Below are 27,500 nucleotides of genomic sequence, written 5' to 3'. Positions count from 1 at the left end.
TATTGGTTGTAATGTACTACATTGTAATGTAATGCATAGTTTTAGCATAGCTCTAATGTCAGTGTAATACATTGATACAGTGCATAAGTGGTACAGTGGTAAATGGTAATGTAAAGCCCTGAAGTGTTGACCACTCAAATATGTGTGCTTGCAGGTATTCCCATGGTGCCCCAGGAGAAGCCTGAACCCCCCACGCCCCCCGCAGTGGACCTCAGCATGTCCCCTTCCTCACGCCACACCGCGTGCTCCACTGAGCTCGCTAGTGGAAACGGCTCTTCCCACATCTTTCCAGGAGTGAGTGGCACATGCCTCAAGTCCTAAAATGGAGCAGCAATAAGCTGATGTTGCTAATGGCAAATAAAAACCTGTAGGGACCATTTATCATCATACAAATAAAATCATGCTGACTGGCTGTCAGTCACTTTTATGAGAATCACATTAGCATATTTAGGTGAAGTTACAGAGCTGGATAAATCAGGTCTTGCTCTTTTAGAAAGATCTTTATTGGTAACATAGGCCCTCTCAGAGGATAAAGAACTGTGAAGCAGCATCATGGCTTAATGAGAAGCTCCATGCTCAAACTTTGACTAAGACACTGTTTGGATTTTGCATGCAGGGAACATTAGGTACACAGGACTGCTCTTACCAGCCTCTCTACACATGAAACCATGAGCACTGGCCTCAGTGACCCAGCCCAGCCCTCTGGGAGAGGAGGGGGACTGTTATTAAATACCCCCTGTGTCCTCTCACACAAGTGCTTCTCTCTCTTTCTTTGCCTCTCTCTTGCCCAGCTGATGGGATGCAGGGGTAAATCGGATTTGCTGTGAGATATGGCCATGCAGACCTCACGCCGCCTAATTCAATTCTCTCCCAATTGAATTGAGGGCCTGCTGGCTGTGCTCATTCAGTGGTCTGAGCTGCACAGCATCGTGTGTCAGATATGCTCTTCAGCTCTCACCAATCTCAGCATCCCTACTGCCACCCCTCAGATGATGGCTCATATGAGCTATAGGGGAGTCATCAGCAAGTTATGAGATTTGTCATACGCATTTCTCACATTCACGTTCAGCACACTCAGACATCCACTGTGTTGTCATTTAGTCAAAACCATTTCTGTTTTACAGGTTTTCATGTTCTGCCTTCTCTCCCTTAGTGTAACTGTTATATGCCACCAATATTCAAATCTAGAACTATGTTTTTACTAGTTATCTGATTTATTTAACATGTTAATGTCAAAATATGATCAATGTCTAGAAATGTAATACCATAAAGCTACTTTTTAAGTCAATCAAGTTATTGTAAAAATCTATCAGTGCCTAAAAAGAAGAGTGAATGTGTTTACTAGCTATTTTTGTGCCATCACATCATATGCAAGGACAATTATGTGTATGGGATACTTTTCAAGATAAAAAAAATTAATTAGTATTGCATTTCATTGCAGCCAATCAGACTGGCTATGAGGGGGAATTAGCTCTTAGCAGCACAGCTGGGAGGCAAGTCGTGTTATGAGCCTTAGCATGTAGAAACATGCTTACAAGAGTCTCATGTTGTGAGAATGATAAACACAATCTTATGTAGAATTGGCTTTTACCAGAAGTAATGGTGAGATGGAATCAAAAAAGTCTAAATATGTCTTAAACTGCCTTTCATTTAATATGTCTCTCTTGGACAGGACTCGGGTCACATCCGTTATGTCGAGGGAGGGGCTTCCTCTCAAGCCTTTCAGTTTTTTGTTCCAATTGGTGGTGGGGCAGGGCTCCACCTCCCATCCTCCATGTTTATTGGCCAGCCCAAGGACAAGCGGTCCTCTCCTGATCTATCAGCAGATGAACAGCTGTCTTGTCGTTGGAGGAAGGTGAGAAATAGGAACTATAGTGGCATGAAAACATCTGTTGACCAAAATGCAGAAGTTACTTTCTATATTTAATCCTCCTTGTACTTATCTTAAGTTCATTTAATGTGTGTTGGAGGATTAAAAGTTTAGATCATTGGTGTCTTGGAGTCATGGAAGGTATAATTTACTGTTTTCCATGGTCTAAAATAAATAATTAAACTCATAAATAAATTGATTAAAATATTTAGCTGAATTAGGTTTGCTAGACTGCAGAAAACTTTGTGCTCCATGCCATCCCTGTTTTATATTAACACTTCCCTAACTCTGGACATCTTTTGCAGTGTCATTTGCTTTTCGACTCTTTGCAAGACCTGGTGGACCATGTAAATGACTTCCATGTCAAGCCTGAAAAGGATTCTGGGTATTGTTGCCATTGGGAGGGCTGTGCACGCAAAGGGCGGGGCTTTAATGCAAGGTAAGAAGTGTCTTCTTTTTTCTTAGGGACAATATATTTCACATAAAAAACAATAAACAGAGTTTCATGGCTAGACAACAATGTCTGTCTCTTTAGGTACAAGATGTTGATCCACATTCGCACGCACACCAACGAGAAGCCCCACCGTTGTCCTACTTGCAACAAGAGCTTCTCGCGCCTGGAGAACCTCAAGATCCACAATCGTTCACACACAGGTCAGTATTGGAATATTATAAATTTATTTTTTTCCCTTCTGTTGTGGGATCAAGCTCAGTCATCCTCACCTGGTTTGCTGACTCCTCTGCTCTGTTTCAGGAGAGAAGCCCTACATTTGCCCCTATGAAGGCTGCAACAAGCGCTATTCCAACTCTAGCGACCGCTTCAAGCACACGCGCACCCACTACGTGGACAAGCCCTACTATTGCAAGATGGTGGGTTGCCTGAAGCGATACACAGACCCCAGCTCTCTGCGGAAGCACATCAAGGCCCATGGGCATTTTGTAGCCCAAGAGCAGTCGGGTCCTGGCAGGGTGGGTTCCCTGGTGAAATCAGCCCAGATTGCAGGAGCAGGGAAAGAATCTGAGCTGACCTACGTCAGCGGAGCCCACATCATCATTCCAAGTGCTGCAGCTGCTCTCCTAGGTGGCCACAGCTTACAAGGCCTGGGGGCTTCCCTGCCACTGTCACCCCTTAGCCCCCAGCCTCTAGACTTGAGCTCTCTTGGGAGCCCCAGCTCCCCTCCAGCTGGTCTTGCTGGAACCCCAATCCTGTCTTTCAACGGCTCACCACTTGGCCTGGCCAAGTCACCCCTGCTGTCTCCTGCCTTCTCATCCTCAGCCCTGGGCTTGCCCATGGTGCCTGTGCTGGGCTCGGACCGTGGAGGGCACAGCAAGGGCAGAGGCAGGGGTGAGGAGGGAGATGATGAGAGGCCTGGGGGTGTGCTCAACCTCTCCACAGGAGCATCTCATGATCCTCTGTCTTGGGTGGTCATTCCTTCAGGCCCAGTCGTGCTGAAGCCAGCTGTGGTCAACTGATTCCCTCTGCATTCCAGAGGAGGGGGCAGCACAGGTGTCAGAGGTGAGGGGCAGGCCCATGTTGGGGGGTGGGGGTTTTCCACAATTGAAAAGCAGTCTGCACTTCTCTCTGAAGTGATACTATCTCCTCCGATTTACCTCCTGCACTGTATTTCATTTCAGTTGTAAGTTGTACTGTTGTTTTCAATTGAATAGTTATTGATACAACTGGGACCAGCATCTAATCAGAGACTTTAAATAATAGCTATAAATATCAATGGGAAAAAAAAGACCAGCCGCCAAATGTTCACTGATGGTCTTCATGCTTTCTGTAACTGACATTGTCTGACAATGCTGATGCGAGCTGGAGTAATAAGAATCTATGCCCTTGTTTCAAAAAGCCCTCAGCCATTTCTCTGCATTTATATGTTACAAGTATGTTTGGACACCATTGTACACAACACTCTAAGGATGCAATATTGTGCATTGATTCTAAGGTCAACCTTAACATTCCTTTTGAGCACTCTGTAACGACTGTTGTAATAATGTATAGACAAGCTAGCAATCTTTAATCAGGCTATGTGAAACTGGTTCAGTCAGCTTTGGGAGGGGTGCTTGGTTGTGGGCTAGTTAGGGTCTTTTTTTTTTCCAGAGGACAATCATTGTCTGTCGTAGCCTGCTAGACAGTGGGGTTGTGCTAGTGCTCCAGAGAAACATTTCAGTAACCCACAGGTGTACACATTCCCAGTGAGAGAATAGGCCTCTTTATCACTTGCTAGCTATATGGAAAACTCGCATTTGCTGCTACATTATCTAGCTAACTGCTACTCCAGTTCCTTGAATTTTTTGGATTTACATAAATGTATACATGACAATCTGTCCTCTAAGAGGGAAGAAAAAAACATGACCAACAAGCACTATTTACGTAAAAGCAGGTTTGAACCTGATTTGAATATCTTGGTAACAGACACAAGACTCAGAGCAACTGAGTTTCAAGGCAAGCAAAGGTATTATGTACTATCATGTTTCTACCTTGTACGTAACTGTGGAACTACTGCAACTAGTACCACCTGCTGGACTTTAGTTTTACTGCACCCTACTAGTCAGGGCTTTGAATGTTCGCTTTTTACTATTTTAGCATTGTGTGGCAAAATGGAAGACCCTTAATTGACACAGCACAATGTTTTTGTGTTGAAAGCAACCCTCTTGAGATGCCGCTGTGGAAAGCAGTCACCAGTGCATTACATGTATAGACACACAAGAACATGTGCGCACATATAGAATGGTGGGTGCAACAAACCATTTGATCAATGCAGTATTCACCTCACAATTTTACCCATATCAAGGCAAATGCACGGTGCCAAAAAGTCTGTCCAGAGGACTTAAATACAGATAGTTATCTAAAAAATTACATTTCTCTTTTACAATGTAGTTAGTTGTTTGTTTACATAAACTTAAATCCAATTTTAAGAGCTCATACAAAAAAAAGTTTAGACTTAGATTACACATTCTCCTCTGGTGCTGTCTCTTCACCTAAAATCAGATGTCTAATAGTCTCCTCAGGACAAGCATTCCTTTTTTTGACAGAGATTTTTAGAACATTCCTTATTGGCTGGAGTCACTGGCTGCTGTTACAGCTTTCAAAATACCAGAAATTGACAGTTGTTTCATTAGCAAACATTCCAACTGACTTTTATTTCTTCCTCTTGTACTTATACTCACAACTTTTGTCCCAGCTCAGTCTTATAATTCCAAAAAGGTTACATTACATTTGAGAAAACTACAGTTATTTATGTTTGTTATATTGTTTGGACGAAACATTTTCTGATGTTGACGTTGCTTTATCTCATAGTCTCTACTATCGCTGCTTTGCATTCAGCTTTCTTTCACAGAGGAGTTAAGATGGAGGGATGAACAGTAGGCATGAAGAGAGGAGGGATGGTCCTTTCACTGGGTCATGTAAAGTTGGGACAAGTGGTTTCACTTGAATGACCCAATTCCCCACTGACAGTTAAAACATGGAGTTTCATGTCAAGCAAGCCCACATCAGTAGGCCAGTGGTCCAGTAGGCTGTCTGTAATAGTTGATTAAGGATGAACACTTCTCAGTGTCTCTTCCTGACAGTGATGTCAGTGATCAGATGAAGATTTCAGCATAAACCTCAAGAAATGCTGATAGTCAGGCATAAGTAATTCCCATGTTCCTAAAACCAGGATTTATGCTAACTGGAAGACCCTTTGTCCAGCCTAAAGTCATCAGTGCTACAGCTGAAGGTCACCTACCTTTTTCCTTTTTAAAGCAGTTCTAAAAACTGGCCGTGGCAGCTGCCTGCACACGTGCCAAACTTGGAAACTAGGTCACTGAACCTTTCATGCCCCCATTTTTTTCACAGATTAAAGAAAAAAAAATGCTGCTTTACACAAAGCTTACTAGACAGAGGAAACACGTGCAAACACCATAAACCAGTCCCGTCAGAGTGTTTAGGTATTGCTGAGGGGAAAAGTTGTCTTCAGGACCCAGCCGAGTCCTGCATAATCCTTAAAAGTACTGTTCTCGCAGTTCATCCAAGGCCATAACCCCTGGTAGTGTGTCAGTGACGCAAGATGATGTTATTAGGGGCCATTCCTATGTTACCACTCAAAGCCTTCAAGCTTCTTTTCTACCCTCCACCCTTGTTTCCTGTCTGTGTCACTCAGAGGCCGGTCCATGCCTGTCATTTGAGAAAGCTGATAATGACATAGACCCTTCAGGGTCTACATCATTCAAATATTAAATAAGCTGTTTGATTCATTAACCCTTTGAGCACTCTGGAGAAGCCTACACTAGGGAAAATAAGCTCTGATGAAGCAATTACGGACATGATTGTTAATATACATTAGCAATAATCGAAATGGCTGAGACAGTGTTACAGTTATGCAGTGAATATTTTATTTACATTTTTTGATGCAGTAACCATCTTTGAAATCCTGTTGGTTTTCGACTTGACTAAGAGGCAGCACATATACGGTACAATAAGCATCACTGTAACTGTAAGTGGTCAGCTAAGAACGCTAAAGTGACAAGATAATATAATGTCCCTTTTAAAGATTGAAAATGAAACCAAATAAAAACAAAACAGTTTAAGTGCCAGTGGTGCACAAAGGGTTAATGCACGACTACGGCCAGGAAAGGCCGGTATCCAGTTTCTTTTCTTTTTGCACATTGAAATATTTTAATATCAGTATTTTCTTTTTTTCCAAGTGCCTTTATTGTAGGTGAAATGTAGTACAAATACAGTATATGAAAAATAAATATATATAAATATAAATAAATAAATATATATATATATATATATATATATATATATATATATATACATACATTTTCCCAGCATCATGTTCTGAAGCCGAACATGCAGAATATCAGAGCTGTAAAAGTCTCCAATTGGTACAACATAGGTGTTTGTGCTCCTGTTTTAGAGGAATTTTATTACGATATTGATAATGACATCAATGAAAACAAATGAAACAAATGTTTAATAAAGTTGCATTTGATATATTGAACTCTACTGAGTCTTCTTTTCTGCTGATCAGGCCAGTCACTGGCTGACTGAAAATATGGGTGTGATCTACAAGAATACATTTAGTAAAACACTACAACTATGTCTTGCAAGGCAGATTCTAAACATGCAAGTTCATATGAATTCACTCTGTATTGCATGCAGTACCACTCATCGTAAAAAATTTTATATATTAAGAAAAGATGTATATATTAAATAAGAGCCCTGCAATTGGCTGGCAACCTGTCCAGGGTGTATCCTGCCTTCTGCCTAATGACAGCTGGGATAGGATACAGCACCCCACCGCGACGCAGAAGGATAAGCAGTTTAGATGATGTGTGAGATATTAAATCAGAATTGGAAGATATTCCAGTATAAAAGTAAATACCAGTGTGATATTGTGCCATGATATGGATTTTACCCTACTGGGGGTACTGTGACAAAACGCTGTGAAAAATGTATACATGAAATACTTATTCTAAGCACAACTAAAAACAAACTTCGCAGAAACAGCCTTTACTTTCCATTGTTTTGTACATAGAACTCTATATGCTCTAGTGCAGAGCAGTAAACAAATGTGGAATAGTGAACTTTGTTAGATGCAGTAAACTGTTAAACATTTTAGGGACCAGAGTTGAAATCAGATTTGAAGATGGAAGATGTAAAAACAAACAGGGTTGAGGTTGAAGGAGACAATTGTATTGTAATACAGTTGTGATATCTTGATATAAATAATTAATCTCATGATGTAATGAATGCCGTCACAAACACTGTATCTAGAAGACTGAAGAAGCAAGACTACACATGATAAAGAAAAGAACAAGGCTTTAATGGAACCAGAACATTATTTACAGAGGAAAGACTGAAATGACTGAAAAGACTCATGTTTGTTCCTGTTGTTTCTGTTCTAGAGGATCTTGCTTCTGAATTTTTAGCTCCTCATCCAGGCGCTCCTTGGCCCTCACCACCTGCACAAGACATTAGACACTTAGACATGATCCAACACCCAAGACAGACAAACCTGTCTGCAACACTTGTAACATTTATTTCTATAAAAAAAAAAAATCCTTCGGAAGTCAATCTGTATATAATCGTAATACTTTCCATTACCTTCCTGTGAGGTTCAGAAAAAGCATTTAATGGCTGACTTAGGAAATACTGTCCCATGTTTGCATACCTTAGACTGCAAGTAGAAAGAGCCACCAACTGCTTTGTCGTTGACTTTAAACAAATGTTCATAATTCTGCAGAGAACACAGAAAGTTGGCCTCACTTTGTGGGTCTATTTAAATACACAGCTGAAAATGGTGTGTGATAGCTCATGTTTCATACGTGCTACACTAAGAACACTGGGCATATACCTTCTGGATTTCTTCTGGTTTCAGTGTAGAGACGTTCAAAATCTGCTGGGCTTCTTGAACGGTCATCCCAGTGAAGCTGGATGCTGCAGCAGACTGCTTACCTGCCCTCCCCCTCGCCTCTGCTGCAGCTTGGCTGGCTGCAAAGAGTGGAGATAACACAGGTGTTATCTAGACTGAAAACCTAATCTACAAAGACAAATGTAGTTGATTCAGAACTAGCTAGAAGTCAGCCATGCAGTCCTTAACTCACCTGCAAACTCTTGGCGTAAAGCTCGAGCAAATGCACGGCCCACCACTTGCACTCCAACTACCACAATCTGAGCGAGATACTTTGCCTATAACCAAGTAAGTTAGAGAAAAAAGAAAAAGGTTTCAGATGAATTAGTCTGCTACACCAACCACAACTTGAAAGCCTTCACATGTTCGTGAAGGCCTATAGTAAGGCCTGTAATATAATCTTTAATAAATAATATACATTAATGCATTGGCCTTAAAATACTATAGGATACTATACTTAGCTACATAAGATTCTGTAGAAAAAATCTTTGACAAACAATGGAACGGATACTATAGTATTACTGTAGTATCCTATATTTCACAAAAAACAAGAGTATACAATATTCTACTACATTATTATACTACATTTTATAGACAATACTATTGTATAGTAGACAATATAATTATTACAGGATCACATTAGAACACCACTGTATAGTATGCCTTAGAATACTAACGTATACTACACTTTCGACAACATATTATACTAGTATACTGCACTTTACAATAGACAACACGACTATTCTATGCATACTACAGTAAGGACGATATTCCGTTATAGCCTATCGTATGCTTGTAAAATGTTTTAAGGATCACGATTTAGCTTTAATCAGGCACCGTGAATTGTAATGAATAGTTTTACAATTTATCTATCGCGCCCAGCCGGAGACAGAGCAGACAGAAGCAAGCTCACCGCTATTTGTCTGACTCTGAACAGTCGTTTGCCAAAAAAGACCCTGAAAATGAGATATATTACTGTCTCAGCAAAACAACTTCATACTAAAGAACCTGATGTGTAATACTGAGAACGCTAGCGTTATATGATACTGATCAATTCAGTGACGATTTCAGACACGTCTATGGATAAAGGTTATGTTGACTTGGCCTAGCTTGATAAATATAAAATACGAAAACCGGGACATACCATCGTTCAGCCTTGTGTATCGTCCGTGTTAAAGTGAAACGCTGGCAGCTGCACTCACAACATAAATGTTTTCGCATGTGCCTCCATCAAGGTGAAGCACCCGGAGGCCATAACACTAACGACAGAGGAGAGCTTAGGCTTCGTATACTGAGCGACTCTACTGCCACCTCGTGCATGGAGGTCTTTGGTTTATAACCTTTCAGTCTTATAGAGCTCTAGTAAACCTCTACGCCTGTCACGTAGCTTACAAACGTACGATTTAGATTCTGTTAGATTCTTTTTTTCTCATTCTTATTAGTGATGATACGACACCGCTTCTTCTTTTCCAATACCAAAACGAAAAAAATATGTTGAAATCTTTACAAACAAGGCTGAAGTTGGCTTTCTATTCACCAGCTTTTCATTCGAATTTCCTGTCCCACTTTAAATGGTACTGCAATTACATTTTGACGCCTATAGGTGGCGCCTCTTAACACCGAGAATCGTATACGTTAATAAAATGCGGTGTAAACCTCTGAATAAAAAGAGAAATAAATATATAGTGACTGTCCACTTTAAAATTTGAACGGTATTTATTTCAGAATATGCGTAACGTATTTTATACCTCAGCATTATGCAACATTAAACAACAATAACTAAATAGGAGAAAATAGTAGAGTGTGGTTGTGCTTATTTGCAATGGACTTATCCAATTCTAAAAAGTCTTGCTGAATTATGATTTTCTTTTTTTTAAATATAAATAAGATTTTGTTTTGTTTTGTTTTGTTTTGTTTAATTCCTAGGCCCATGTTTCCTCATTCTCAAAACATCTCAATATTTGATAATTTTGTTTTAGACACAACATAACAGACTCTCAAAACTTTGAAGAAAAAGAAACTGTGTTTGTAGATTTTTTCTATAATGACCTTGTGCCCACAGCATGTGAGAAGATCTGAACAAACTGCATTTAATCCCTTGGGCATTATATCCTGATTGTCAAAACATCTCAAAAATCAGGTTCAAGATACAATAAACAAACTACTAGAATCCTGAAGAAGAATAATATTCTTAAAATGTTTCAGAAATCTGACAGTAGTGTTTAAGTCACAATATAACAGACTATCAAAATTGCGAAGAAGAAGAAGAAATTGTACAGTAGATTTCATTTATTTATTGATTGATTGATTGATTGTATTTACAATCACAAATCTGACTGTGAAGTTTAAGACACAATATGACAAAGTATCAGAATCCCAAAGAAAAAGAAAATTTTCCATAGAATTTTATTTTGTGACCCTGTGAATATAGCATGTGAGATTATACAATGCATGGGAAAATTGCATTTCTGCTTAAGCGCTAGGGCATTAATTCCTGATTTGCAAAATGTCTCAAAAATCTGACAATCAGGTTTAGGAAGCAATACCGCACACTATCAAAATTGTGAAGAAGAAGAATTTTTGCTGTAGTTTTTGTTTTGTTTTGTGGTTTATTTTTTATTAAATAAATAAATAATGACACTGTGGCATACAATGTGGATAAATTTCAGTTTAATTCCAACCTAAGAAGGAATTTTACTGTAGGACTGTTTTTATTATGACCCTATGAACATGGCACCTGAAACTGCAAATTACACTTTTGGCTTAATTTCTATTAATCCTGAAGAAGAAGAACTGTAGAATTCACTATGAACCTTTATGTGAGACTATGGTCATCTTACAATAAGGTTTATTGATTTTTCAGCTCTGGTCTTACCAGTAGTAGGACGTAATGTGGAAAAAATAATTATATCACTGAAAACAGATTGTAAAATCTTGTCAGCAGCTTGTCAGCAGCTGCTCACAAATAGTGAAGCAAAACAATATATGTGCTGGTGGCCTATATATCACTCAAAAATGTTAGCTGAATTCATGAAAATACCCTTTAATGAATATATGACGGAACAATTAAATCCGAGTGTTGTAAAATAAACTGAAAATGTGTTTTTATCATGAAAAAATAATATATAATGTAATGATATAATGATAAGTAAATGATAAGGGGACTTTGGGAACTGAATTTTGAGATATTAAAAAAAAATCTGTTTTCATAAATTAAAACCATTGGACAGAAAGAAAAAATGTGTGATTTGTCTACCTTGTCTTAATGAATGAATCTTCAGACGTTTGATGACCAAGAAGGAGGGCCAAAAGAGACACTTTTTAGGGGCATACAGTAGGTTAAATTATGTTTCACATTTCACAGGTAAGATTACTGAGACATTCTAACTGCCAGGGCTGACAGAAAACAGCTAAAAGTGCAATACACCCAATCTTTGTAGTCTTTCATGTAGTTTCATGTAGTAGTAAATAAAAAAAAGGCTACAGTAAAATATCTTCTTCTTCAGATTCTTGATTTTTTGATCTTATTCAGAATTATAAAAATTTGTTTCACTATGAGTTACACAGGGTTAAACATATGATTGTCAAATTTGTGAGATATTTTGAAAATCAGGAGAAAATGTTCTGTGGTCACAATTAAAAAAACAAAAAAACAAAAAAAACAACATGATCTGTAGCCTCACATGCCAAGTTCATGGGGGTATACATTATAATAAGCAAAACACCTAATTCTTCAAAATTGTTATAGTCTGTTAGTTTTTTCTTCTTCAGAATATTGATATTAATATTGTGTCTTAAATCTCAACATCAGATTTTTGAGACATTAGTGAATCAAGAGATAATGTCCCATGCATTAAACAGAATTTGCAGACACACCATGCTAACAAGGCGCTAAAACTCAGGAAATGTCTACAGTAAAATTTCTTCTTCCTCAGACTTCTGATAGTCTGTTATATTGAGTCTTAAACCTGTTTGTCAGATGTTTTGACAATCAGGAATAAATGACCTAGCACTTAATCAGAAATGCTATGTTCACAGGGTCAAAAAAAAATCTGTAGTAAAATTTCATGTTCTTCAGGATTTTTATAGTATTTTGTATTTTGCCCTGTGACCCAGAAGGATAAGCATGTGTGTCTGTGTGTGTGTGTTGTATCTTGAACTTGATTGTCAGAGTTTTGAGATGTTTAGAGAATTTGGGGATGTTGTAGGTATCAAGTCAAAAGTGCACTCCATATTCTTGGATGCCATATTCACAAGGTCATAAAAAAATCTGTGTTCTGATATGTTTAAAAACATTAATTAAAAAAAAAATTCTCATAATTTCAAATTTTGAGACCCTTAATGATGGGAAGGCTATAGAAAACAAGCACAGATTCACCATTTAGCTTTCTCTTATTTACTTATTATTACACATTCTTTGGTCTCACATGCTATGTTCATAGGGTTAAAATAAATTAAATAATAAACAAACAAACAAATAAATAAATAAACAAATATACAGTACTTTTTTTTTATTCTTCATGATTTTGATAGCCTGTTGTATCTTGAACCTGATTGTCAATTTTTTTAGATGTGTAGAGAATTAGGAGAAAAAGCAATAAGAATCAAGCCAAAAGTGCAATTTGTCCAAACTCCATGTTCTTAGATGTCATGTTTACACAGTCATAATAAAAAAATCTACAGTAATTTCTTTTTCTTCCTCAGGTTTCTGATGGTTTGTTATATTGTGTCTTGTCTTAAACTTCACTGTCACATTTCTGAGATGTTTTGAGGATCAGGAGAAAACACCCTAGCAGAAGTGGAATTTTTCCACACATTCTATTGTCTCACATGATATGCTCACAGCGTCACAATTTAAAAATTCTACAAGAAAAAATCTTCGCATTTCGGATTGTGATATTTTACATTGCATCTTAAACTTGATTGTCAGATTTAAAGTGCCCTAGGGATGAAACAAAAAGTTCAATTCACACACTGTAGTGTTATAGGTCATGTTCATAGAATCACAATTAAAATGCTTCAATATTTATATATTTGATATTGGGTTTTATAGTCAGAGTCAAATTACAGTAAAAGTTTCTATAGTCAATGTATTTCTTACTCAGGAGTTTTGTATTGTGATAGATGGTATATCACATATGACAGATTTTTGAGACATTTTGAAAATAATCCTGCATTAAGTAGAATGTTCAAACAAAGCAAATAAGTAAAAAGCATCAACACCCCATATTCTATGATGTTTCTAATTTCGCACCTATGGTGCATTTTTTTTTTATGTTTCTACAATAAAGAGGAAGGACTACAGTAATTAAGAATTAAGTGTAAAAATTCTGCATTCAGTTGTGTCATATGCTATTCTCTGAAGTATACACTATCACTACTGCCCATGTATTGTGTTACAATATGTTTAAAAACCATAAATTTAAAGATGTTATTGTAAAATTTCTCATAATTCAAAAATTTTAGACCCTTAATGATTGGAAGGCTATAGAAAATGAGCACTTTCTCTTATGTACGTTCTGAAATTGATTTCGCAGTAAAATGCAACTCGGACAGCCGTTCTGTGTTTATTGACCATGGTATAGATAGCCCATTCTCTGTGTGTTAAAACCATCTACAGGCACCAAATTGTAACTGCATTGTCATTTAAGGTGGAACAGAACACTCGAATGAAAATCTGGCGAATAAGAAGCCAACCTCAGCCTCATATGTTCTATTATACGGGTTATAATGAGCTAATATTTACAATTCAAGATTTTACAGAAAAACAAGTGTTTGTATATTCCAGAAAATAGTTGTCATGTATATTTAGGGTTGTTGTGCATCCATAGAAATAAAAACATTATGTTTAGCTTAGGTAGCCCATTACGGTTTTAGATATATGACCTATCAAAAAAAGGTGGCCCTTATGATTAAAAAATAACGAACTCGCAAACCTGATCGTTATTGCTCCGTGAAGTTCTCAGGCACAGAAAGGCCAGTTCTCTTCAAATGCAAGCACCTTGCACTTCAAGAGGGAAAGCCATTAAACTGGTCCATTAGAACCATTAGAATGATGGTTTTGCATTCTAAAGGGACTTGGCCTAATGGTTACCATTAGAGACCATTCGTTTTCCTTTAGGACACCTTTGAATACCCATCAGAAAAACACAAAATACCATTAGTGACAACTGGACACCACCAGGAACTAACAGAAACGTTTAATAGCTTCTATGATTTTTTTTAGTGCTGCTTTATGCTGATCTGGAGCTGGTGTAGCTGGTCATTGCAGCAGGGTCCAGCATTGCAGCAGACTGAATAGACTTCCTTGCTTAGCTGCTCTTCTCAGATCTTCCTATGGGGCTAAGCCCCTTGTTTCAAGGCACGATGAAAATTCTGCAATATTACTACAATACAACATGTATGGAAGTATATATATATTAAGTGAATATACATTTTATTTTAATTGGGGTACGCTGAGCCAAGACTGGTGGTACAATTTAGCCCACAACCCCCAATTTGACAAAACTGCTCCATACATGAACTAACACTTACAGCTATGCAGAGTTTATGACCCCATTTTGAAGCTTATACTGCTGTAAGCTAGTGTAATATCCCAAGCCTATGTATTTCTTTCAACATGAAAGACTAACAACATCTTAACCATTAGAATTTCACTTGAGGTAATCACTCTTTTCACATGCTCATCTCAATCAGAACTCATGTGACATAAACTAATCTTCCTAAGTCAATCACAAGTTTATTTCTGTGTGTGATTGTCTAAATGCAATGGGTGGTTCATTTTACCCACTGGCTCAGTATACACTGTTCTCCCCTACTGGATGTTCTGCTGATTTTTACCGATACCGGCACCCACAGGTACTACCTGCTATTTCTAGTTTTGATTGATACACTGAACATTTCAGATAAAAGACTTCACTTCGCCACATTTGCAAAAATGTTTTATTGCAAGGCAACATTCCCACATGACAGATTCAGTTGAAAGGAGAGCATAAAGCAATGCTACTGCCTCAGAAGTATAAAAATGTAAGCTAATTTCAAACAAAAGTTTTGAGACATCCCAAAGAACACTCAGTTACATATGTATTAACATATACACATCCAGTAATATTGTCTAAGTGTGGCTCACATCAAGCAAAATACACTGAAAAGTGTTCAAACATGCAAAGTTAGGATTCTTCTTCTGCCTAAATTAAACATTTACAAATACTGCCTTAAGTAATAGACCTGGAAGGAAAGATGATCTTGGCAGTTGCTATTGCAAATAATACTGCTGAAGAAGTTGACTGAGTTATTGAGAGTACTTACTATTTAACAGGAATGGATTATCTTCCAAGAGGTTTTATATATTTGCTTGAGGTATGGAGATTCCAGTTGTACATTATACTGAAAAGGAGGCCTCCAGGTATTCCCAACACTATGATTGTTCAGTCACATGATAGAGCTATGCAGTACAATCAATAAAAATTGGAACATACATTTTAATAATTGAACATTTACTGATCTCCAACTAAAAAAAAAAAAATCAGAGAGATTTACAAGAGTTACTTGTATTTACGCATCAAAAAAATATCTGGAAGAATGCAAACTGTTTACAACAGATGATTTACAGTATAAAATTCATGCTGATCAATAGATAATCTAAGAGTTTTGCAGTTTTGTCACCTTTGCAATTAGGGTGAAGATCAATGTGGTTGTTTGTGCAGCCATGCAGTCTCTTACATTAGCAAGTCTGTATGTAACTAATCTTATGATCACTGAGCACGCACATGTAATAAATACACATTTAGCCATAGAAGAATATCACTGAGAGATCACAACCTGTCTCGTCAAGCATGGAGACTTAATGTGATTAATGGAAGAGTTGGTTGATGGGATTAGAATGTTGGAGGTACAAAAGTGAGAGTGTGGCCTTCAGATTGGCACTCAGGAATGGCACAAAGTACAGCAGGATTCTTCTTTGTCTCCCTATTGCTGGCTGCCTGGCTCATCCATAAGGCAAAGCTTTCCATTAGTCATCCTGAAAGTGCAATGAAAAAGCACAGACAGACACACCCGCACACACATACATACATACATAGTGTAATAATTTATTATTAATTTTTAATTTATCTAAAACATAGATATTTCTAATTTTAGAATTTTCCTAAATAGTTTAAGAGGGTGACCTAGAGCTTAAAATATTTGCCTGAATCTGAAAGTATCTGACTACTCATGTCAGGTTTGAATAGGTTTGGATGTTCTTTTTCAAATACATGTCAGGCTCGGGTTGGGTTCTCACAGACAGCCTTACACTTTTAACATATTTAACCTGCATTTCTCCCTGCTTTATTTTTTTTCCAACAGAATTGTCAGTGTTCTCATCCAAGACTGTTGACCTGTCCAATGAAGTTGCGTCAGCAACAAAAAGATGTGGTGGCGCTTCACGTGTCTCGAAAGAAGCACATGCTAGCCCTCACCCTCCCAGCTTGTGGGTGGAATTGGCAATGACTAAATTAGGGAGAAAATTGGGCAAAACAATTAAGTAAAGCAGATTTTATCAAATCATTTTATGTTATTTTTTTAAAACAGTATTTCTCCATGATCTAATGTATGGCTATTATTGTCACTATGGGGTAATTCAACTGGTGCCATCATGAGAAATATCAGGTTTTATTTGGGTACCGTCAAGTTGAGTCAGTCTTAGACAGAATTATGTTGGACTTGGATCACTTTCAGGCTCAAACAGAAATAGGCTCACACAAAGTTATCAGGCTGTATTTATGTTCCAAAATTTTAGGCATAATTAGAGTTCCAATCTCACCCATTCATCTTCATCCACTCCCTCAAATAACTCCTGTGGCAGTGGGTCTTCTCTGTTCCCTAGCTTAGCCACCATGGCACTCAAAAGCTGCAGCAAACACACACAAATGCAGGTGTGACAGGAATTCTAACAAAGTATAATGCTAACGATTTATTACATAGCCCTTGATACAGACTTCTTCTTTTTTCTGTTCGTCTGTCTTCTCCTCAAGGTACACAGAGGAGGGCAGGTACTTCCTCACTGGAGCCTCCTTAGGAGCCAAACTCACTGAAAAAGCAGCAACAGATAAAGTTTGGCAACAGAAACACTCAATATATGCTGAGGACGTGGTATCTGAACATGCTGTGATGCAGTACCAGGGGTCATGTCTTTGGGCTTCAAGCTGATTTTGCGGTGCTGGCCATCGGTTCTGGAGAGCCAAGCAGAGGCAGTCAAAACTGGCTCCCACCACACTGCTGTCTCTGGGAACACATCGTCCTGGAAGAACTCTTTCTGCGCACATTAACCACAACAAAATTATTTAGCTTTGCAACAAACTCTTTTCTTGATAGTGCATCAGTCAAAATCTGTGGAAAATGAGCACAATTATATGAACATTTTGGACAGAGACTGCTCCTTCCTAATATTTTGCATTGTGTTCACTGTCTGCTGGTTATACACATTCGTAGATGGCAATGTTGTACTGATTCAACATAAAATAAAGGGAAGGTCACTCACTCGGACACGGGGAACTTTGAAGGCCACAGGCTCAATGGTGGTTTTACCAAGCCGGATGGCCCTGGCTATCTCTACATCACGCACATCACACTCAGTCTTCGGTAAGAAGCACAAACCCTGATCATACACAGTAGGACTGTTTTAGGGAGATTGGACAACTAAACTAAGACAGAGAAACAAGATGGAGCATTTATGGTACCTTATGTGGCTCAGAAGAGTGGAAGCTGCTGCACTCCATAAAATAGGGGGCTTCTGACATGATTTCAAAGACGTACACTCGTGTGTCACCCTAAAAGAAAAAGAAGCTAGATGAGTTACAAGATGAAAGTATAAAAAGATGTTAACGTTGTTTTAATGTAACAACGTAACTGAATTGCCTCATATCACTGATGTAAACACCTTTCGTAACATAAAAAACAACTGTTTATACACGTTCTTGAATTCAAATATGCAATCAGTTGTGATTTTGTGTATTTCTAATTACATATGTAAATGAGGACAAGATTAAAGAAGGACCTTTTTGTTGGTCCTCAAATTAGAGATATATTAGAAGATGTGGAGTTATAAAACAAGTTTAATCAAGCATAAAAAGCGGCATGAGAATATCATGGAAAATCATGAAGCAGAAAACAGCCACGACATAACAGGTGAGCTATTGACATATTACAGACCTATGGGGTGTAATGTTGTTAAAAATGCATTTTCTTGACTTCTATCTGGATTTCTTCCTTGCAACACTGGGCACCGCCAATGGCAAGCAAGATGCGCACTTTCATCAAGAGATTTTAAACATGGAGAAGTAGTACCAAGGGAAACAGAGTCCTAGAATGGTTGTTGACTACTAAAGAGATGTTCCAGAAGTGAAATACAGCAGAAAATCTACTACTGTAACTAAGCAATTACACTTTATTACACTTATTTTAACATTTTCTTCAAAATTTCCATTGTGTATCACACAGAATCCTTGGGTGGTAGAAATAAAAAATCTAAAAACAGATTTAAATTCAGCACACAAAACATTAGCAAAGATAAGCAGACACATTCCTTTAAGTTGAACTATACCTTCCCCGTGAGGATGACGACACTAGTGTCTGGGTCATAGAATGGGATGAGAGTCGAAGGTGACACATCAGTTGGAGCAGTAGCCACAGCTCCAGAGGCCAAAGACTCACAAGAGTATAGGTAAAGCTGTCTCTCACTGCGACTGCAGGGAAAAACCGAGAAAGAAATAGTCAGCATAACGACTGGCATGTGCTATGCCAAGTACCAGTGAAATGCAACACTGTTGTGAGAGAAACATGCTGTCTTTTGAGATGTCTTGCTTACCAGTCAAACCCTGTAACCAGCAGGTACTGTCCATTGCACACCCAGACTACACGCCCACCTCTGTGGCCTTCAGGCCCTGGGCCTTCCTGTGGGGAGATAGAAGGAGAGGAAGAGATTGTGAAAGCCTGCCCCTTATGTATAATGTTGGCCTTAACTGAGGGTCTCTGGTGCTGTACTTGCCTGAATGGGCTCAGCAGACTTGCGGGGGTCATACAAACGCACTTTCCCATCTTTACACACTGTAGCCAGAAACTTGCCATTGGGACTCCAAGCCATCCCAAAAATCTATGAGAAAGATAATATGCATCATGTCTTTTTGGTACCAGATGGCTTGTGTTCCACAAAGAAGGTAGCGTAACATGAACGTTTTACCAGATATCACACTAATATCTCCAATCACTTCCAGTCAGATACCATTTAGAGGATTGGCAATGGAAATACACGATTATAAAGGTTGTATATCCAACCTGTATGAAACATGTTCATACAGGAGTGGCTTTAGCATTAAATGGATATGACACAGAATGAATTTTAAGTTGTTCTATCAGAGGTACACCATATCAGGTCTTTTAACTAATGCAATGAAAGAGGTTCACTATGCTAATACTTACCGATTTCCTTACTTGCATGTTTATGTTCATATTTTGAACATGCCTTTTGTGGCTGTGATTTTCTAGAATAGCTGACAAACATTCTTTAAAAAAGAGACCTGATTCTGTAGCAGTGGCTATATAAATCCAGGTGAAGTTATAGAGATCATATGTAGAATGATATGTGATGTAATGTGAAGTTCATTAGCTGCTCTGTTTTCACATTTGACATGAAACTGGTACCAGTAGTAGACAGACAGGCAAATGTAGACAGGAATACTTACTTGGTCTTGGTGTCCACTTAATTTTTTGACCTCATTTCCAGTGTCTAGGTCCCACAGTCGAACTGTCATGTCATATGAGGAGGAAACCAGCAGACCTGATGCGTGGGGGTGGAACTTGATGGAATAGATTTTCTCAGTGTGTCCTGTGATTGATTAAAGCCTTATCATCAAACCAACAGCAAAATGGGATTCTATTCTAGACAAAAGAGAAGCACTGTTGTTTTCTTACCCTGCAGAATGCACCTTGGTTCAGTCAGTGTCTCCACTAGTCCGCCTTCTGGAACCATCCACACACGGATCTTTGCATCGTCACCAGCTGTCAAGAGATGTAGCGGATTAACACTTTAAGGATGTTATGAAATGTGACCTTAACACAAGTTAAAGATAAATCTTACTGCAGAAGTAAAGCAGATTATAACACCATTATTGCTGTGAATAAATGATCACGTCAGCATGCTAACATTTTGACTGAGTGACAAGTTTTTCAACTGGAATGTACATTTAAAATCATTCAGAACATTGCATCTGAGTTTGGCTGTAATGGTTTGAATGGATTTTGCAACTTCTCAGTTTTAATATTTAGATTATTTTTCAAATTGTGAGAAAAAAAAATGAAGATCAAATCATTCAGATTATAAATTTAAATAACCGAGCACAATTTACCAACAACCAGCTTATGGGAGTCAAAGGGGTCCCAGCATAGGTCAGCCACGTTGACTGAGTTCTGAATGGTTGGTAGAGCAGTGTCTGGCAGCTTCCCAGGTTGAGAAAGCTGCATGTCACACAAATTTACAAATTAGTCACATTTTTATTTGTTATACACATCCGTGCAAAAGAAAGGTCAACATGTAATGGTTTTACTGATGATTTTGGCCTTGTCAGAGTCAGGATTTAAACTCTTTAGAGAATTCTGTCTCACATCAAACACCAACTAGTTTGGTAATGTTTTTCAAATGTTTGAAGCCATCAGTGCTACAGTTGCCTGCAAGTTTACCTACAAGAGACTCTGTTTGTTTAACGGTTTGTTGTTAAGAAGACCATTAAAACCTAATGTTTTGCCATTTTGGACTTGTCCTATGCATGGGAGTGTACCTAAACCAGATGCTTTCACTTAAAATTCCATATTCCATAAAAATCTTTGTTTTCCTCACAAAACTCTTTCTTCAAAGACATTAAGTATGAGCACATGAAATTCTTTATCCTTAAATTGCAAAGCATTCACAGGTACTTTTTCAGTGACGAAAGCTGCAAAAAGCTTAAGTATTATTGAAAAAGAGAAAGGTAAGAGGAAGCACAGCACCTCAAGCACAGCGATCTGCCCTCCGGCAATGGCCAGGGGCACAGCCACATGCTGTCCATTGGCACAGAAGCCATCACACTCGCCAGGCGTGGTCAGACTCATCCCACGCAGGTTGGTGATGTGGGTGTCACGGTGAAGGACAGTCCCCTGGATGTGACGGAACTTAGAACTTGGGCCTGCAAAGAGATGGGGGAGCATAACATTGGAGTGACAAAAGTAACCAGCTTCAATAACCGCTAGGATTGTGCTAATCTTGGAGTTAATTGGTGGGGGAAGTTACCCAGCATGCTCTGAATGGCACGGGAGCTCTGGCTAGGACTGGGCAGGAAGCCAGAGGATAGGCCACTGGTGGAAGAAGGGGAGCGGGACAGAGCAGCACTACTGCTGGGGGTACTTAAGGGACTGCTGGAGGTAGAGGGTTCCTGAGAGTGAGAGTGATAGGGAGAGGGAGAGATTCGGTGATGAAAAAGTACAGAGATGAAAATGAGGAAACTGGTACACACTTGCTTCTCCTTTTCCACTAACCTCTTTACTCTTTCCACGAGGTGGTGCCATTGCTGAGGCTGGCTGAACTTTGCCCTTTGGCCTCTTGTCTGGGTGGAGGCTGACTCTGTCTACCTATCATAAAAGAGAAAGGTACAGAAAATCAATGGCCTAAGCATTGGCTATTGACTGAAACTGAAGTGGGTTACTGATCAAATAGTTTATGTAAAAGCCAGTTGTATGAACAATTCATTTCAGAGTTGAGCAAAACAGCACAATAGCCTGTACCTGCTTATTTGCTCCCTGCCACCACTCATCCACTGTCACAGCCGGTGTGTGGCCCAGTGTGTCTGGGTACAGGTCGGCATGGAAATCCTGCCCTGCCTGCCAACCACATGCAGATACTAAAAGTGTCACCAAGAATGTGTCTAGTAACAAAGCCTTTCTTTTTCCAGGATTTCCATTCAAAGGCAAACATGTTTACAAATACAAACAGACAACATAACAGAAACCCTACATGAAAGGACTTTCACTCTAAAGTAGCTAAATCATAATCATAAAGGCAGTAACACAGGTAGTTTATGTTAGGCTGAAGGCCAGCTAGCATTGTGTGACTGACAACCAGCACTTTTATGTCTCAACAAAACCGCTTGAATCCATCAACTAGAGGGCAGACACCCCTTCTGAATGGTGAATTCCACCACATTAAGTTGCACCTATTGGCAAAAGGCATTGCCAGTGTGCTTGTGGCTGAATACAATTACATCCTCACAGAAAGATCTAGTATAAAGCCTTCCTATAAGAGTAGAGGCGGTTACTGCAGTAAAGAGGGGACAAACTCCCTTTTAATACCCTTGATTTTGGAAGAAATGTTGAAAGATCAGCTGTTTAAAAACTCTTAGAGATATAGTGTACCCCTACAACTAACTAACTGATACACAAACAAGGTTATGTGTTCCTGTCATTTTCTTCACTCCCTATAGATCAAAACATAAAATGTTACAAAACTACTGTCCTGCTATTAAATAGGAGAGCTACTAAACTTACTTTTAGAGTCTCCTTGGAGAATGGTACTGTTACTGTCTTTGGATAGTTCTCACAGTTGTCATAGTTGCATAAATGTTTGCCAACCAGCAACTGTGCTTTTGTGGATATGAAACACTGTACTGAGCACCGCTATTTTTTGGTGTATGTGACAAGGTCTCCCAGCATCAGCAGGACCAGGTTTGAAGAGCGTTTGGTGCTTACCTTGCGGGGCACTTGGTAACTGATGGGGATGATGAAGTTCTCCGTCAGCTGCATGACCCGCAGCACTTCACAACAGCCCACGTTCAACGCCTGCTTAGGCACCAAGGCAATGCCACGTGTGGAAGCATCGCTTAAGCAATGACTTACTGCAAAGCAGAGACACAGAAGAGACAGGGTTGAACATATCTACTTTCTGATCTAGAATCGGTTTATGCTTCTAGCAGCCTCTTAAACATACTATATATTTTACATGACCTATCATTTTACTCTTCACACAAATGAGGATGATTAAAAAACACACTGGATTCTTTCAAAAAGTCCATAGTCTCACCTTGAGAAAGGAATGGCTCACTTGTGGTCACCTCAAAGCAGTCAAGCACACTGTCTCCCTGATTAAACAAAAATTAAGATATGGATAAACATTTGCAGTTGTACAGGTAACTTGGAGGAAAGATCATCCCCTTAAAATTCCAGGCTTATTACATACCAAGCCTTATTATTGAGTAACTACAGGGACTTCAGTGTAAACTGGTTGAGCTATTGTTAGGTTACAGAAGTATATGATAAAACTTTGGGCCAGCGGGCCCTGGCCATGTAAGGGCTTCACTAAAGGACTAAAATAAAATGGAAAGTACCTGAATAGAATTTTTGTTTTGATGCCAATCAAAAATATTATAAAATCAATGCTGAAACAAAACTAAAACTCACCTTTCCTGACACTATAAGGAGACCAGAGTCAGGATCATACAATGGCATTAAAGTCCTGAGGATTTAAAAAGACAGAAGGAGAAAGAGAGCAGCATGTTTACTAAACGCTTAAAGATTCAGCTTTGATCTCAGCATTTCCGGTCATCTCATCCAAACACAAAAAAATCCCAGCCATATTTCTAATCTAAATTCCCTAAGTGTCTGTTCAGGAGAAATTTTTGCACTTACATTCTCCAACCTCTAGAAGGCGCAGCCTACATGCAAATTACATTTGTTTCTGAATCAATTCCAGTGCCATGTCCATGTCCATAACTTGCATCTAACACAGTTCTATGTTTTTTTAGGCACATATTGAATGGACCACTGCACCCAAAAGTGGAATTCAATGCCATGACCTATAAAAAATGGAAATTTTTAGCTGCTGTTTAGCTGCAGTTTGTATAGCATATAGCACAAACCTGCCCGCCACGTGGCACACTGGGATTCGACTCCCCACCAGGGAAGTACACCATGCTACACCAATAGAAGTCCTTGAGCAAGACTCCTAAAAGTACATTCACCTACCTCTGTGACATGATTAAATTTTAAGTCGCTCTGGGCTTGTCTTCACAAAGCAGTCCTCAGTTAGAGGGCTTATCTCAGAGAATATTTATGATGGTTTTTGTGACAGTGAATGATTCTGCACTTCTAATCCTTAAGAGATTTGTGAATAAAGGCCCTGGATGAGAGCATCTACCAAATGCATAAACATAAATGTAAAATATGTAAAATAAAGTGGTACACAACAGTTTCTTATGTACCAAGCTGGCTGAAAAGCTACTATAATAGGTGGGACTAGATTCAATACAGTTTGTATTCTAGCTGAAATACATGCTCACAAGAGATGGACAAAACATTCTGACTGATGAAATCATCAGTTTGCCATTAGATCTTCTCCAGCCTGTCCTCGCTATATGCCTCTGAAGTCAGCAAAGGAGCAGCCACTCTTCGTTAGCCTAGCTCTGTGTTCCCATTTTTCCGACAGGGAACCCTTGAATACTTCCATTCCCCAACACACAAACACAACCCCTTTATCTGTATGCCAGAACTTTCCAACATTTTCCAACAACCTATATTTTCTGTAGATCTGTGTATTTTAGCTCAAAATGTTTTTCTAAGCTCTCAAGTAAAACAAATACAGACACACCAAGTGCAAATGGAGGCCATATCACTGATTAATGCACCTCTCAAATACAGTACACATAGACAATTTTGCCTGGAGTGTATTTTCCTACCAAAGCAAATAAACAACCTTCTGCCACTGTGTGTGTGCCTGAGCTGAAGCACCAGTCAGTAGCCGAGGTCACATGGCAGACTAAGTTCAGGCATGAATAAATGTTGAAACAATCAGGATTCATTCATGACTGGCTAAAGTCGTAAGCACAAGTGTGTGGGTCTTCGTGCGTGTGTGTGTGTGTGTGTGTGTGTGTGTGTGTGTGTGTGTGCTGTGAGGGTGTGAGGAGGTACTGTTACAATAAATCTCTAATCCAGAACTAAATCTCCTCAGGACAAAGACGTCTGAATGAGAGGAGCAGACACACAACATCCATTAATGCAGCTGGGTTAAATCAGTCAGAGAGCATGGAGGTAGGAATGGTGGGTTGGTCACCAGGGCAGATGGGAAAGTTTGTGGCAAAAATAGCTTAGACATGAATCGAGGATTGGTCTGTGAACAACTACAAAGATACTTATGTGTGTGTCTCCAGTCTTACTGAAGAACAGTCAAAATGTAGAAGTAATTCATTTTTCAGCAGAAAAAAGTGGAAAACATACAATACTGTGTAAAAGTTTTAGGTACTTCAGAAAATGTATTGAAAAATTGAATCATTTATTTGCTCAGAAAATAAAAACACTAATAGTAGAGAAACTATGAATAACAAATACAATAAGTAGTAATTTTATGTATGTCAGTGTGTTCACTTAACCATTTCCAAAACTCTCCTTGAGGAAGGCCAGTATTACTTGTAGTTACCATTCAATATCTTGCTGGGAGTGCTGAGAAGAAATCTGGAACTTTATTCTTCAAAGCAGATCATAAGCTATTTACTATTTTGAAAACAAGAAATTCTTGTTGCTTTTTATTTATTTATTTATTTATTTACATTTATTCTAATGTTATATGGTGTTTTTACAAGCACAGACACACATATTGCCAAAATAAATGGTTTTAAATAATGAACTTAAGGGCCTAAGACTTTTGTACAGTATTGTACATTAAACAGAACATTAAAAAAAGTCTAAACAATTAAATAGCATACACATTTTTCCAGTATTTAGTGCACCCACATTAGCCTTTATTACAGCTTCCATGAAGTTTGGGAGATTGCTTTCAATTCAAAAAAATCGGCAATGAGATTTTTCCATGCTACTTGTAAACACTTCCAAAGTTTGGCCTTAGTAAACACACAGCCTTTTGTTACTTTCAAAGATCTCAAGTTTAGACTCATCAGTTCATAAAACATTGCTTTACTTCTGTCCAGATTTTCTTCTTTTTTGTTTATTATTATTTTTCTCAATGGCTTCTTAATAGCTACACATCCATTCAGACCCGTACCATTGAGTTATCTTCTCACAGTGGAAGGATACCTTTTCAGGTCTGAGGAGAAAACCTGGAGCTAGCAAGGTTGTTAGGAGTCCCTTTGCATATGATTTAATAATTTTGTTTGACTCTCATGTTGTTAACTCCTGTTTTTTCTCGTTTTTCTCAGAAAAATCTCCTTTCGATATTTTGATTGCAGATCAGGAAGAAATTTTCAAGGCAGCTAAGGTGCATTTGGGTAGTTGCTGGTGTAAATGTTACTGTCTCTTAGAGGGAACACCATATCAACGACATCTTTGGGAACACCTATTAGGAGGACAGCTATAACTGTTTGGTTTTAAGATTGGAAAGATGGAGGAGTTTTAAGGTGGCAGTAGGGTGCACAAAGTGCGGACAAATTAAATACTGATAGATTTTATATCTTTAGTGTTGGAGGCATTTGTGTAATTTTCTGTTAAATATGTGTGTTCTGCTTTTTGTTATGACACTACAAAAGGAATAACTTGTACTTAATGGTCATTTTGATTGGAAATCAAATAAAGAACACTCTCTGACCTTTGCACAGTACTAAATATGAACGAAAAATTTCAGTCTAAAGCTTAACCAAAGTGCGTGATTTGGACACTTTTTATGATTTTCATAAATTAACATTTGAAACACTGTCTATGGGTCATTGGTCTAATAAGATAGCAATTACATTAAGTCTGTGCTGAAAACTCTCATCTTTCCCTTGAAGGACATCCATGTACATATGTCATGGTTCCATTTACTGCCTGCCACTTTTGTAAGAGCACCTGCTAAATAATGAAAAAATATCTGAATAAGTGTGAGGGTAAATCCAAGTCTGTGAAGTGACTGAGTTTCAATAGCTGAAGTGTTGAAATGCCCTCGATCAGAAATAAGAATGTCTGAAGTCTCAACAAGACAAAATGAGTCATGACTGAGATACCACAGAAGTTTAAATTGAAAACCCCACCGACCGCACAATTGCACCTTTCAGTGTGCTCCAGATGAGCTGTGAAGCCACCTTCATCACCATTAGATGAACTCTGTTTTACTGTCAGAATGATTATGAACCTTCTCATTGTATGATTACAAACAGCTATCTACTGTGTGCATGTTGTGTGCATGAAGATGCATGAAATACGGAGGCAGAATGAGGAGGAGGGGACAGACAGTTGGACAG

General features: G+C 38.6%; 2 protein-coding genes across 4 annotated transcripts in view; one reads left to right on the top strand and one right to left on the bottom strand.

The window, feature by feature from the left end:
- glis2b (GLIS family zinc finger 2b) overlaps positions 1-6,864 on the top strand; it is a 37,712-nt gene extending 30,848 nt beyond the window's left edge. Inside the window, exons 3-7 of the mRNA XM_036590018.1 lie at positions 155-294; positions 1,673-1,855; positions 2,176-2,309; positions 2,406-2,524; positions 2,625-6,864. Coding sequence (XP_036445911.1) covers positions 155-294; positions 1,673-1,855; positions 2,176-2,309; positions 2,406-2,524; positions 2,625-3,343 — 1,295 coding nt within the window. The 3' untranslated portion in view covers positions 3,344-6,864. The remainder of the gene's footprint in view (positions 1-154; positions 295-1,672; positions 1,856-2,175; positions 2,310-2,405; positions 2,525-2,624) is intronic.
- An 804-nt stretch (positions 6,865-7,668) lies between these two features.
- The window catches only part of LOC118821423 (mitochondrial import inner membrane translocase subunit tim16-like), a 159,334-nt gene continuing 139,502 nt past the window's right edge, over positions 7,669-27,500 (bottom strand). Inside the window, exons 11-32 of one of the 3 annotated variants that reach the window (XM_036590016.1) lie at positions 23,737-23,791; positions 23,360-23,417; positions 23,029-23,174; positions 22,069-22,164; positions 21,823-21,915; positions 21,578-21,719; positions 21,298-21,473; positions 20,661-20,769; positions 20,227-20,313; positions 19,998-20,140; positions 19,304-19,408; positions 19,124-19,209; positions 18,860-19,001; positions 17,997-18,086; positions 17,798-17,914; positions 17,437-17,572; positions 17,256-17,347; positions 17,081-17,167; positions 8,471-8,555; positions 8,221-8,357; positions 8,038-8,103; positions 7,669-7,828 (exon numbers count right to left, since the gene is read on the bottom strand). In XM_036590016.1, the coding sequence (XP_036445909.1) occupies positions 7,742-7,828; positions 8,038-8,103; positions 8,221-8,357; positions 8,471-8,555; positions 17,081-17,167; positions 17,256-17,347; positions 17,437-17,572; positions 17,798-17,914; positions 17,997-18,086; positions 18,860-19,001; positions 19,124-19,209; positions 19,304-19,408; positions 19,998-20,140; positions 20,227-20,313; positions 20,661-20,769; positions 21,298-21,473; positions 21,578-21,719; positions 21,823-21,915; positions 22,069-22,164; positions 23,029-23,174; positions 23,360-23,417; positions 23,737-23,791 (2,335 nt within the window). In that variant the 3' untranslated portion in view covers positions 7,669-7,741. Of the gene's footprint in view, positions 7,829-8,037; positions 8,104-8,220; positions 8,358-8,470; positions 8,556-9,421; positions 9,594-15,201; positions 16,298-17,080; positions 17,168-17,255; positions 17,348-17,436; positions 17,573-17,797; positions 17,915-17,996; positions 18,087-18,859; positions 19,002-19,123; positions 19,210-19,303; positions 19,409-19,997; positions 20,141-20,226; positions 20,314-20,660; positions 20,770-21,297; positions 21,474-21,577; positions 21,720-21,822; positions 21,916-22,068; positions 22,165-23,028; positions 23,175-23,359; positions 23,418-23,736; positions 23,792-27,500 lie in introns of those variants that run through there. The other 2 variants (XM_036590014.1, XM_036590015.1) reach the window with 2 other exon arrangements.

This window comes from Colossoma macropomum, unplaced genomic scaffold (genome assembly GCF_904425465.1).
Source record: "Colossoma macropomum unplaced genomic scaffold, Colossoma_macropomum, whole genome shotgun sequence".
Classification (NCBI taxonomy): Eukaryota; Metazoa; Chordata; class Actinopteri; order Characiformes; family Serrasalmidae; genus Colossoma; species Colossoma macropomum.
Note: the sequence above shows the minus strand (reverse complement) of the source record. Positions and strands in the feature narration are given on the sequence as shown.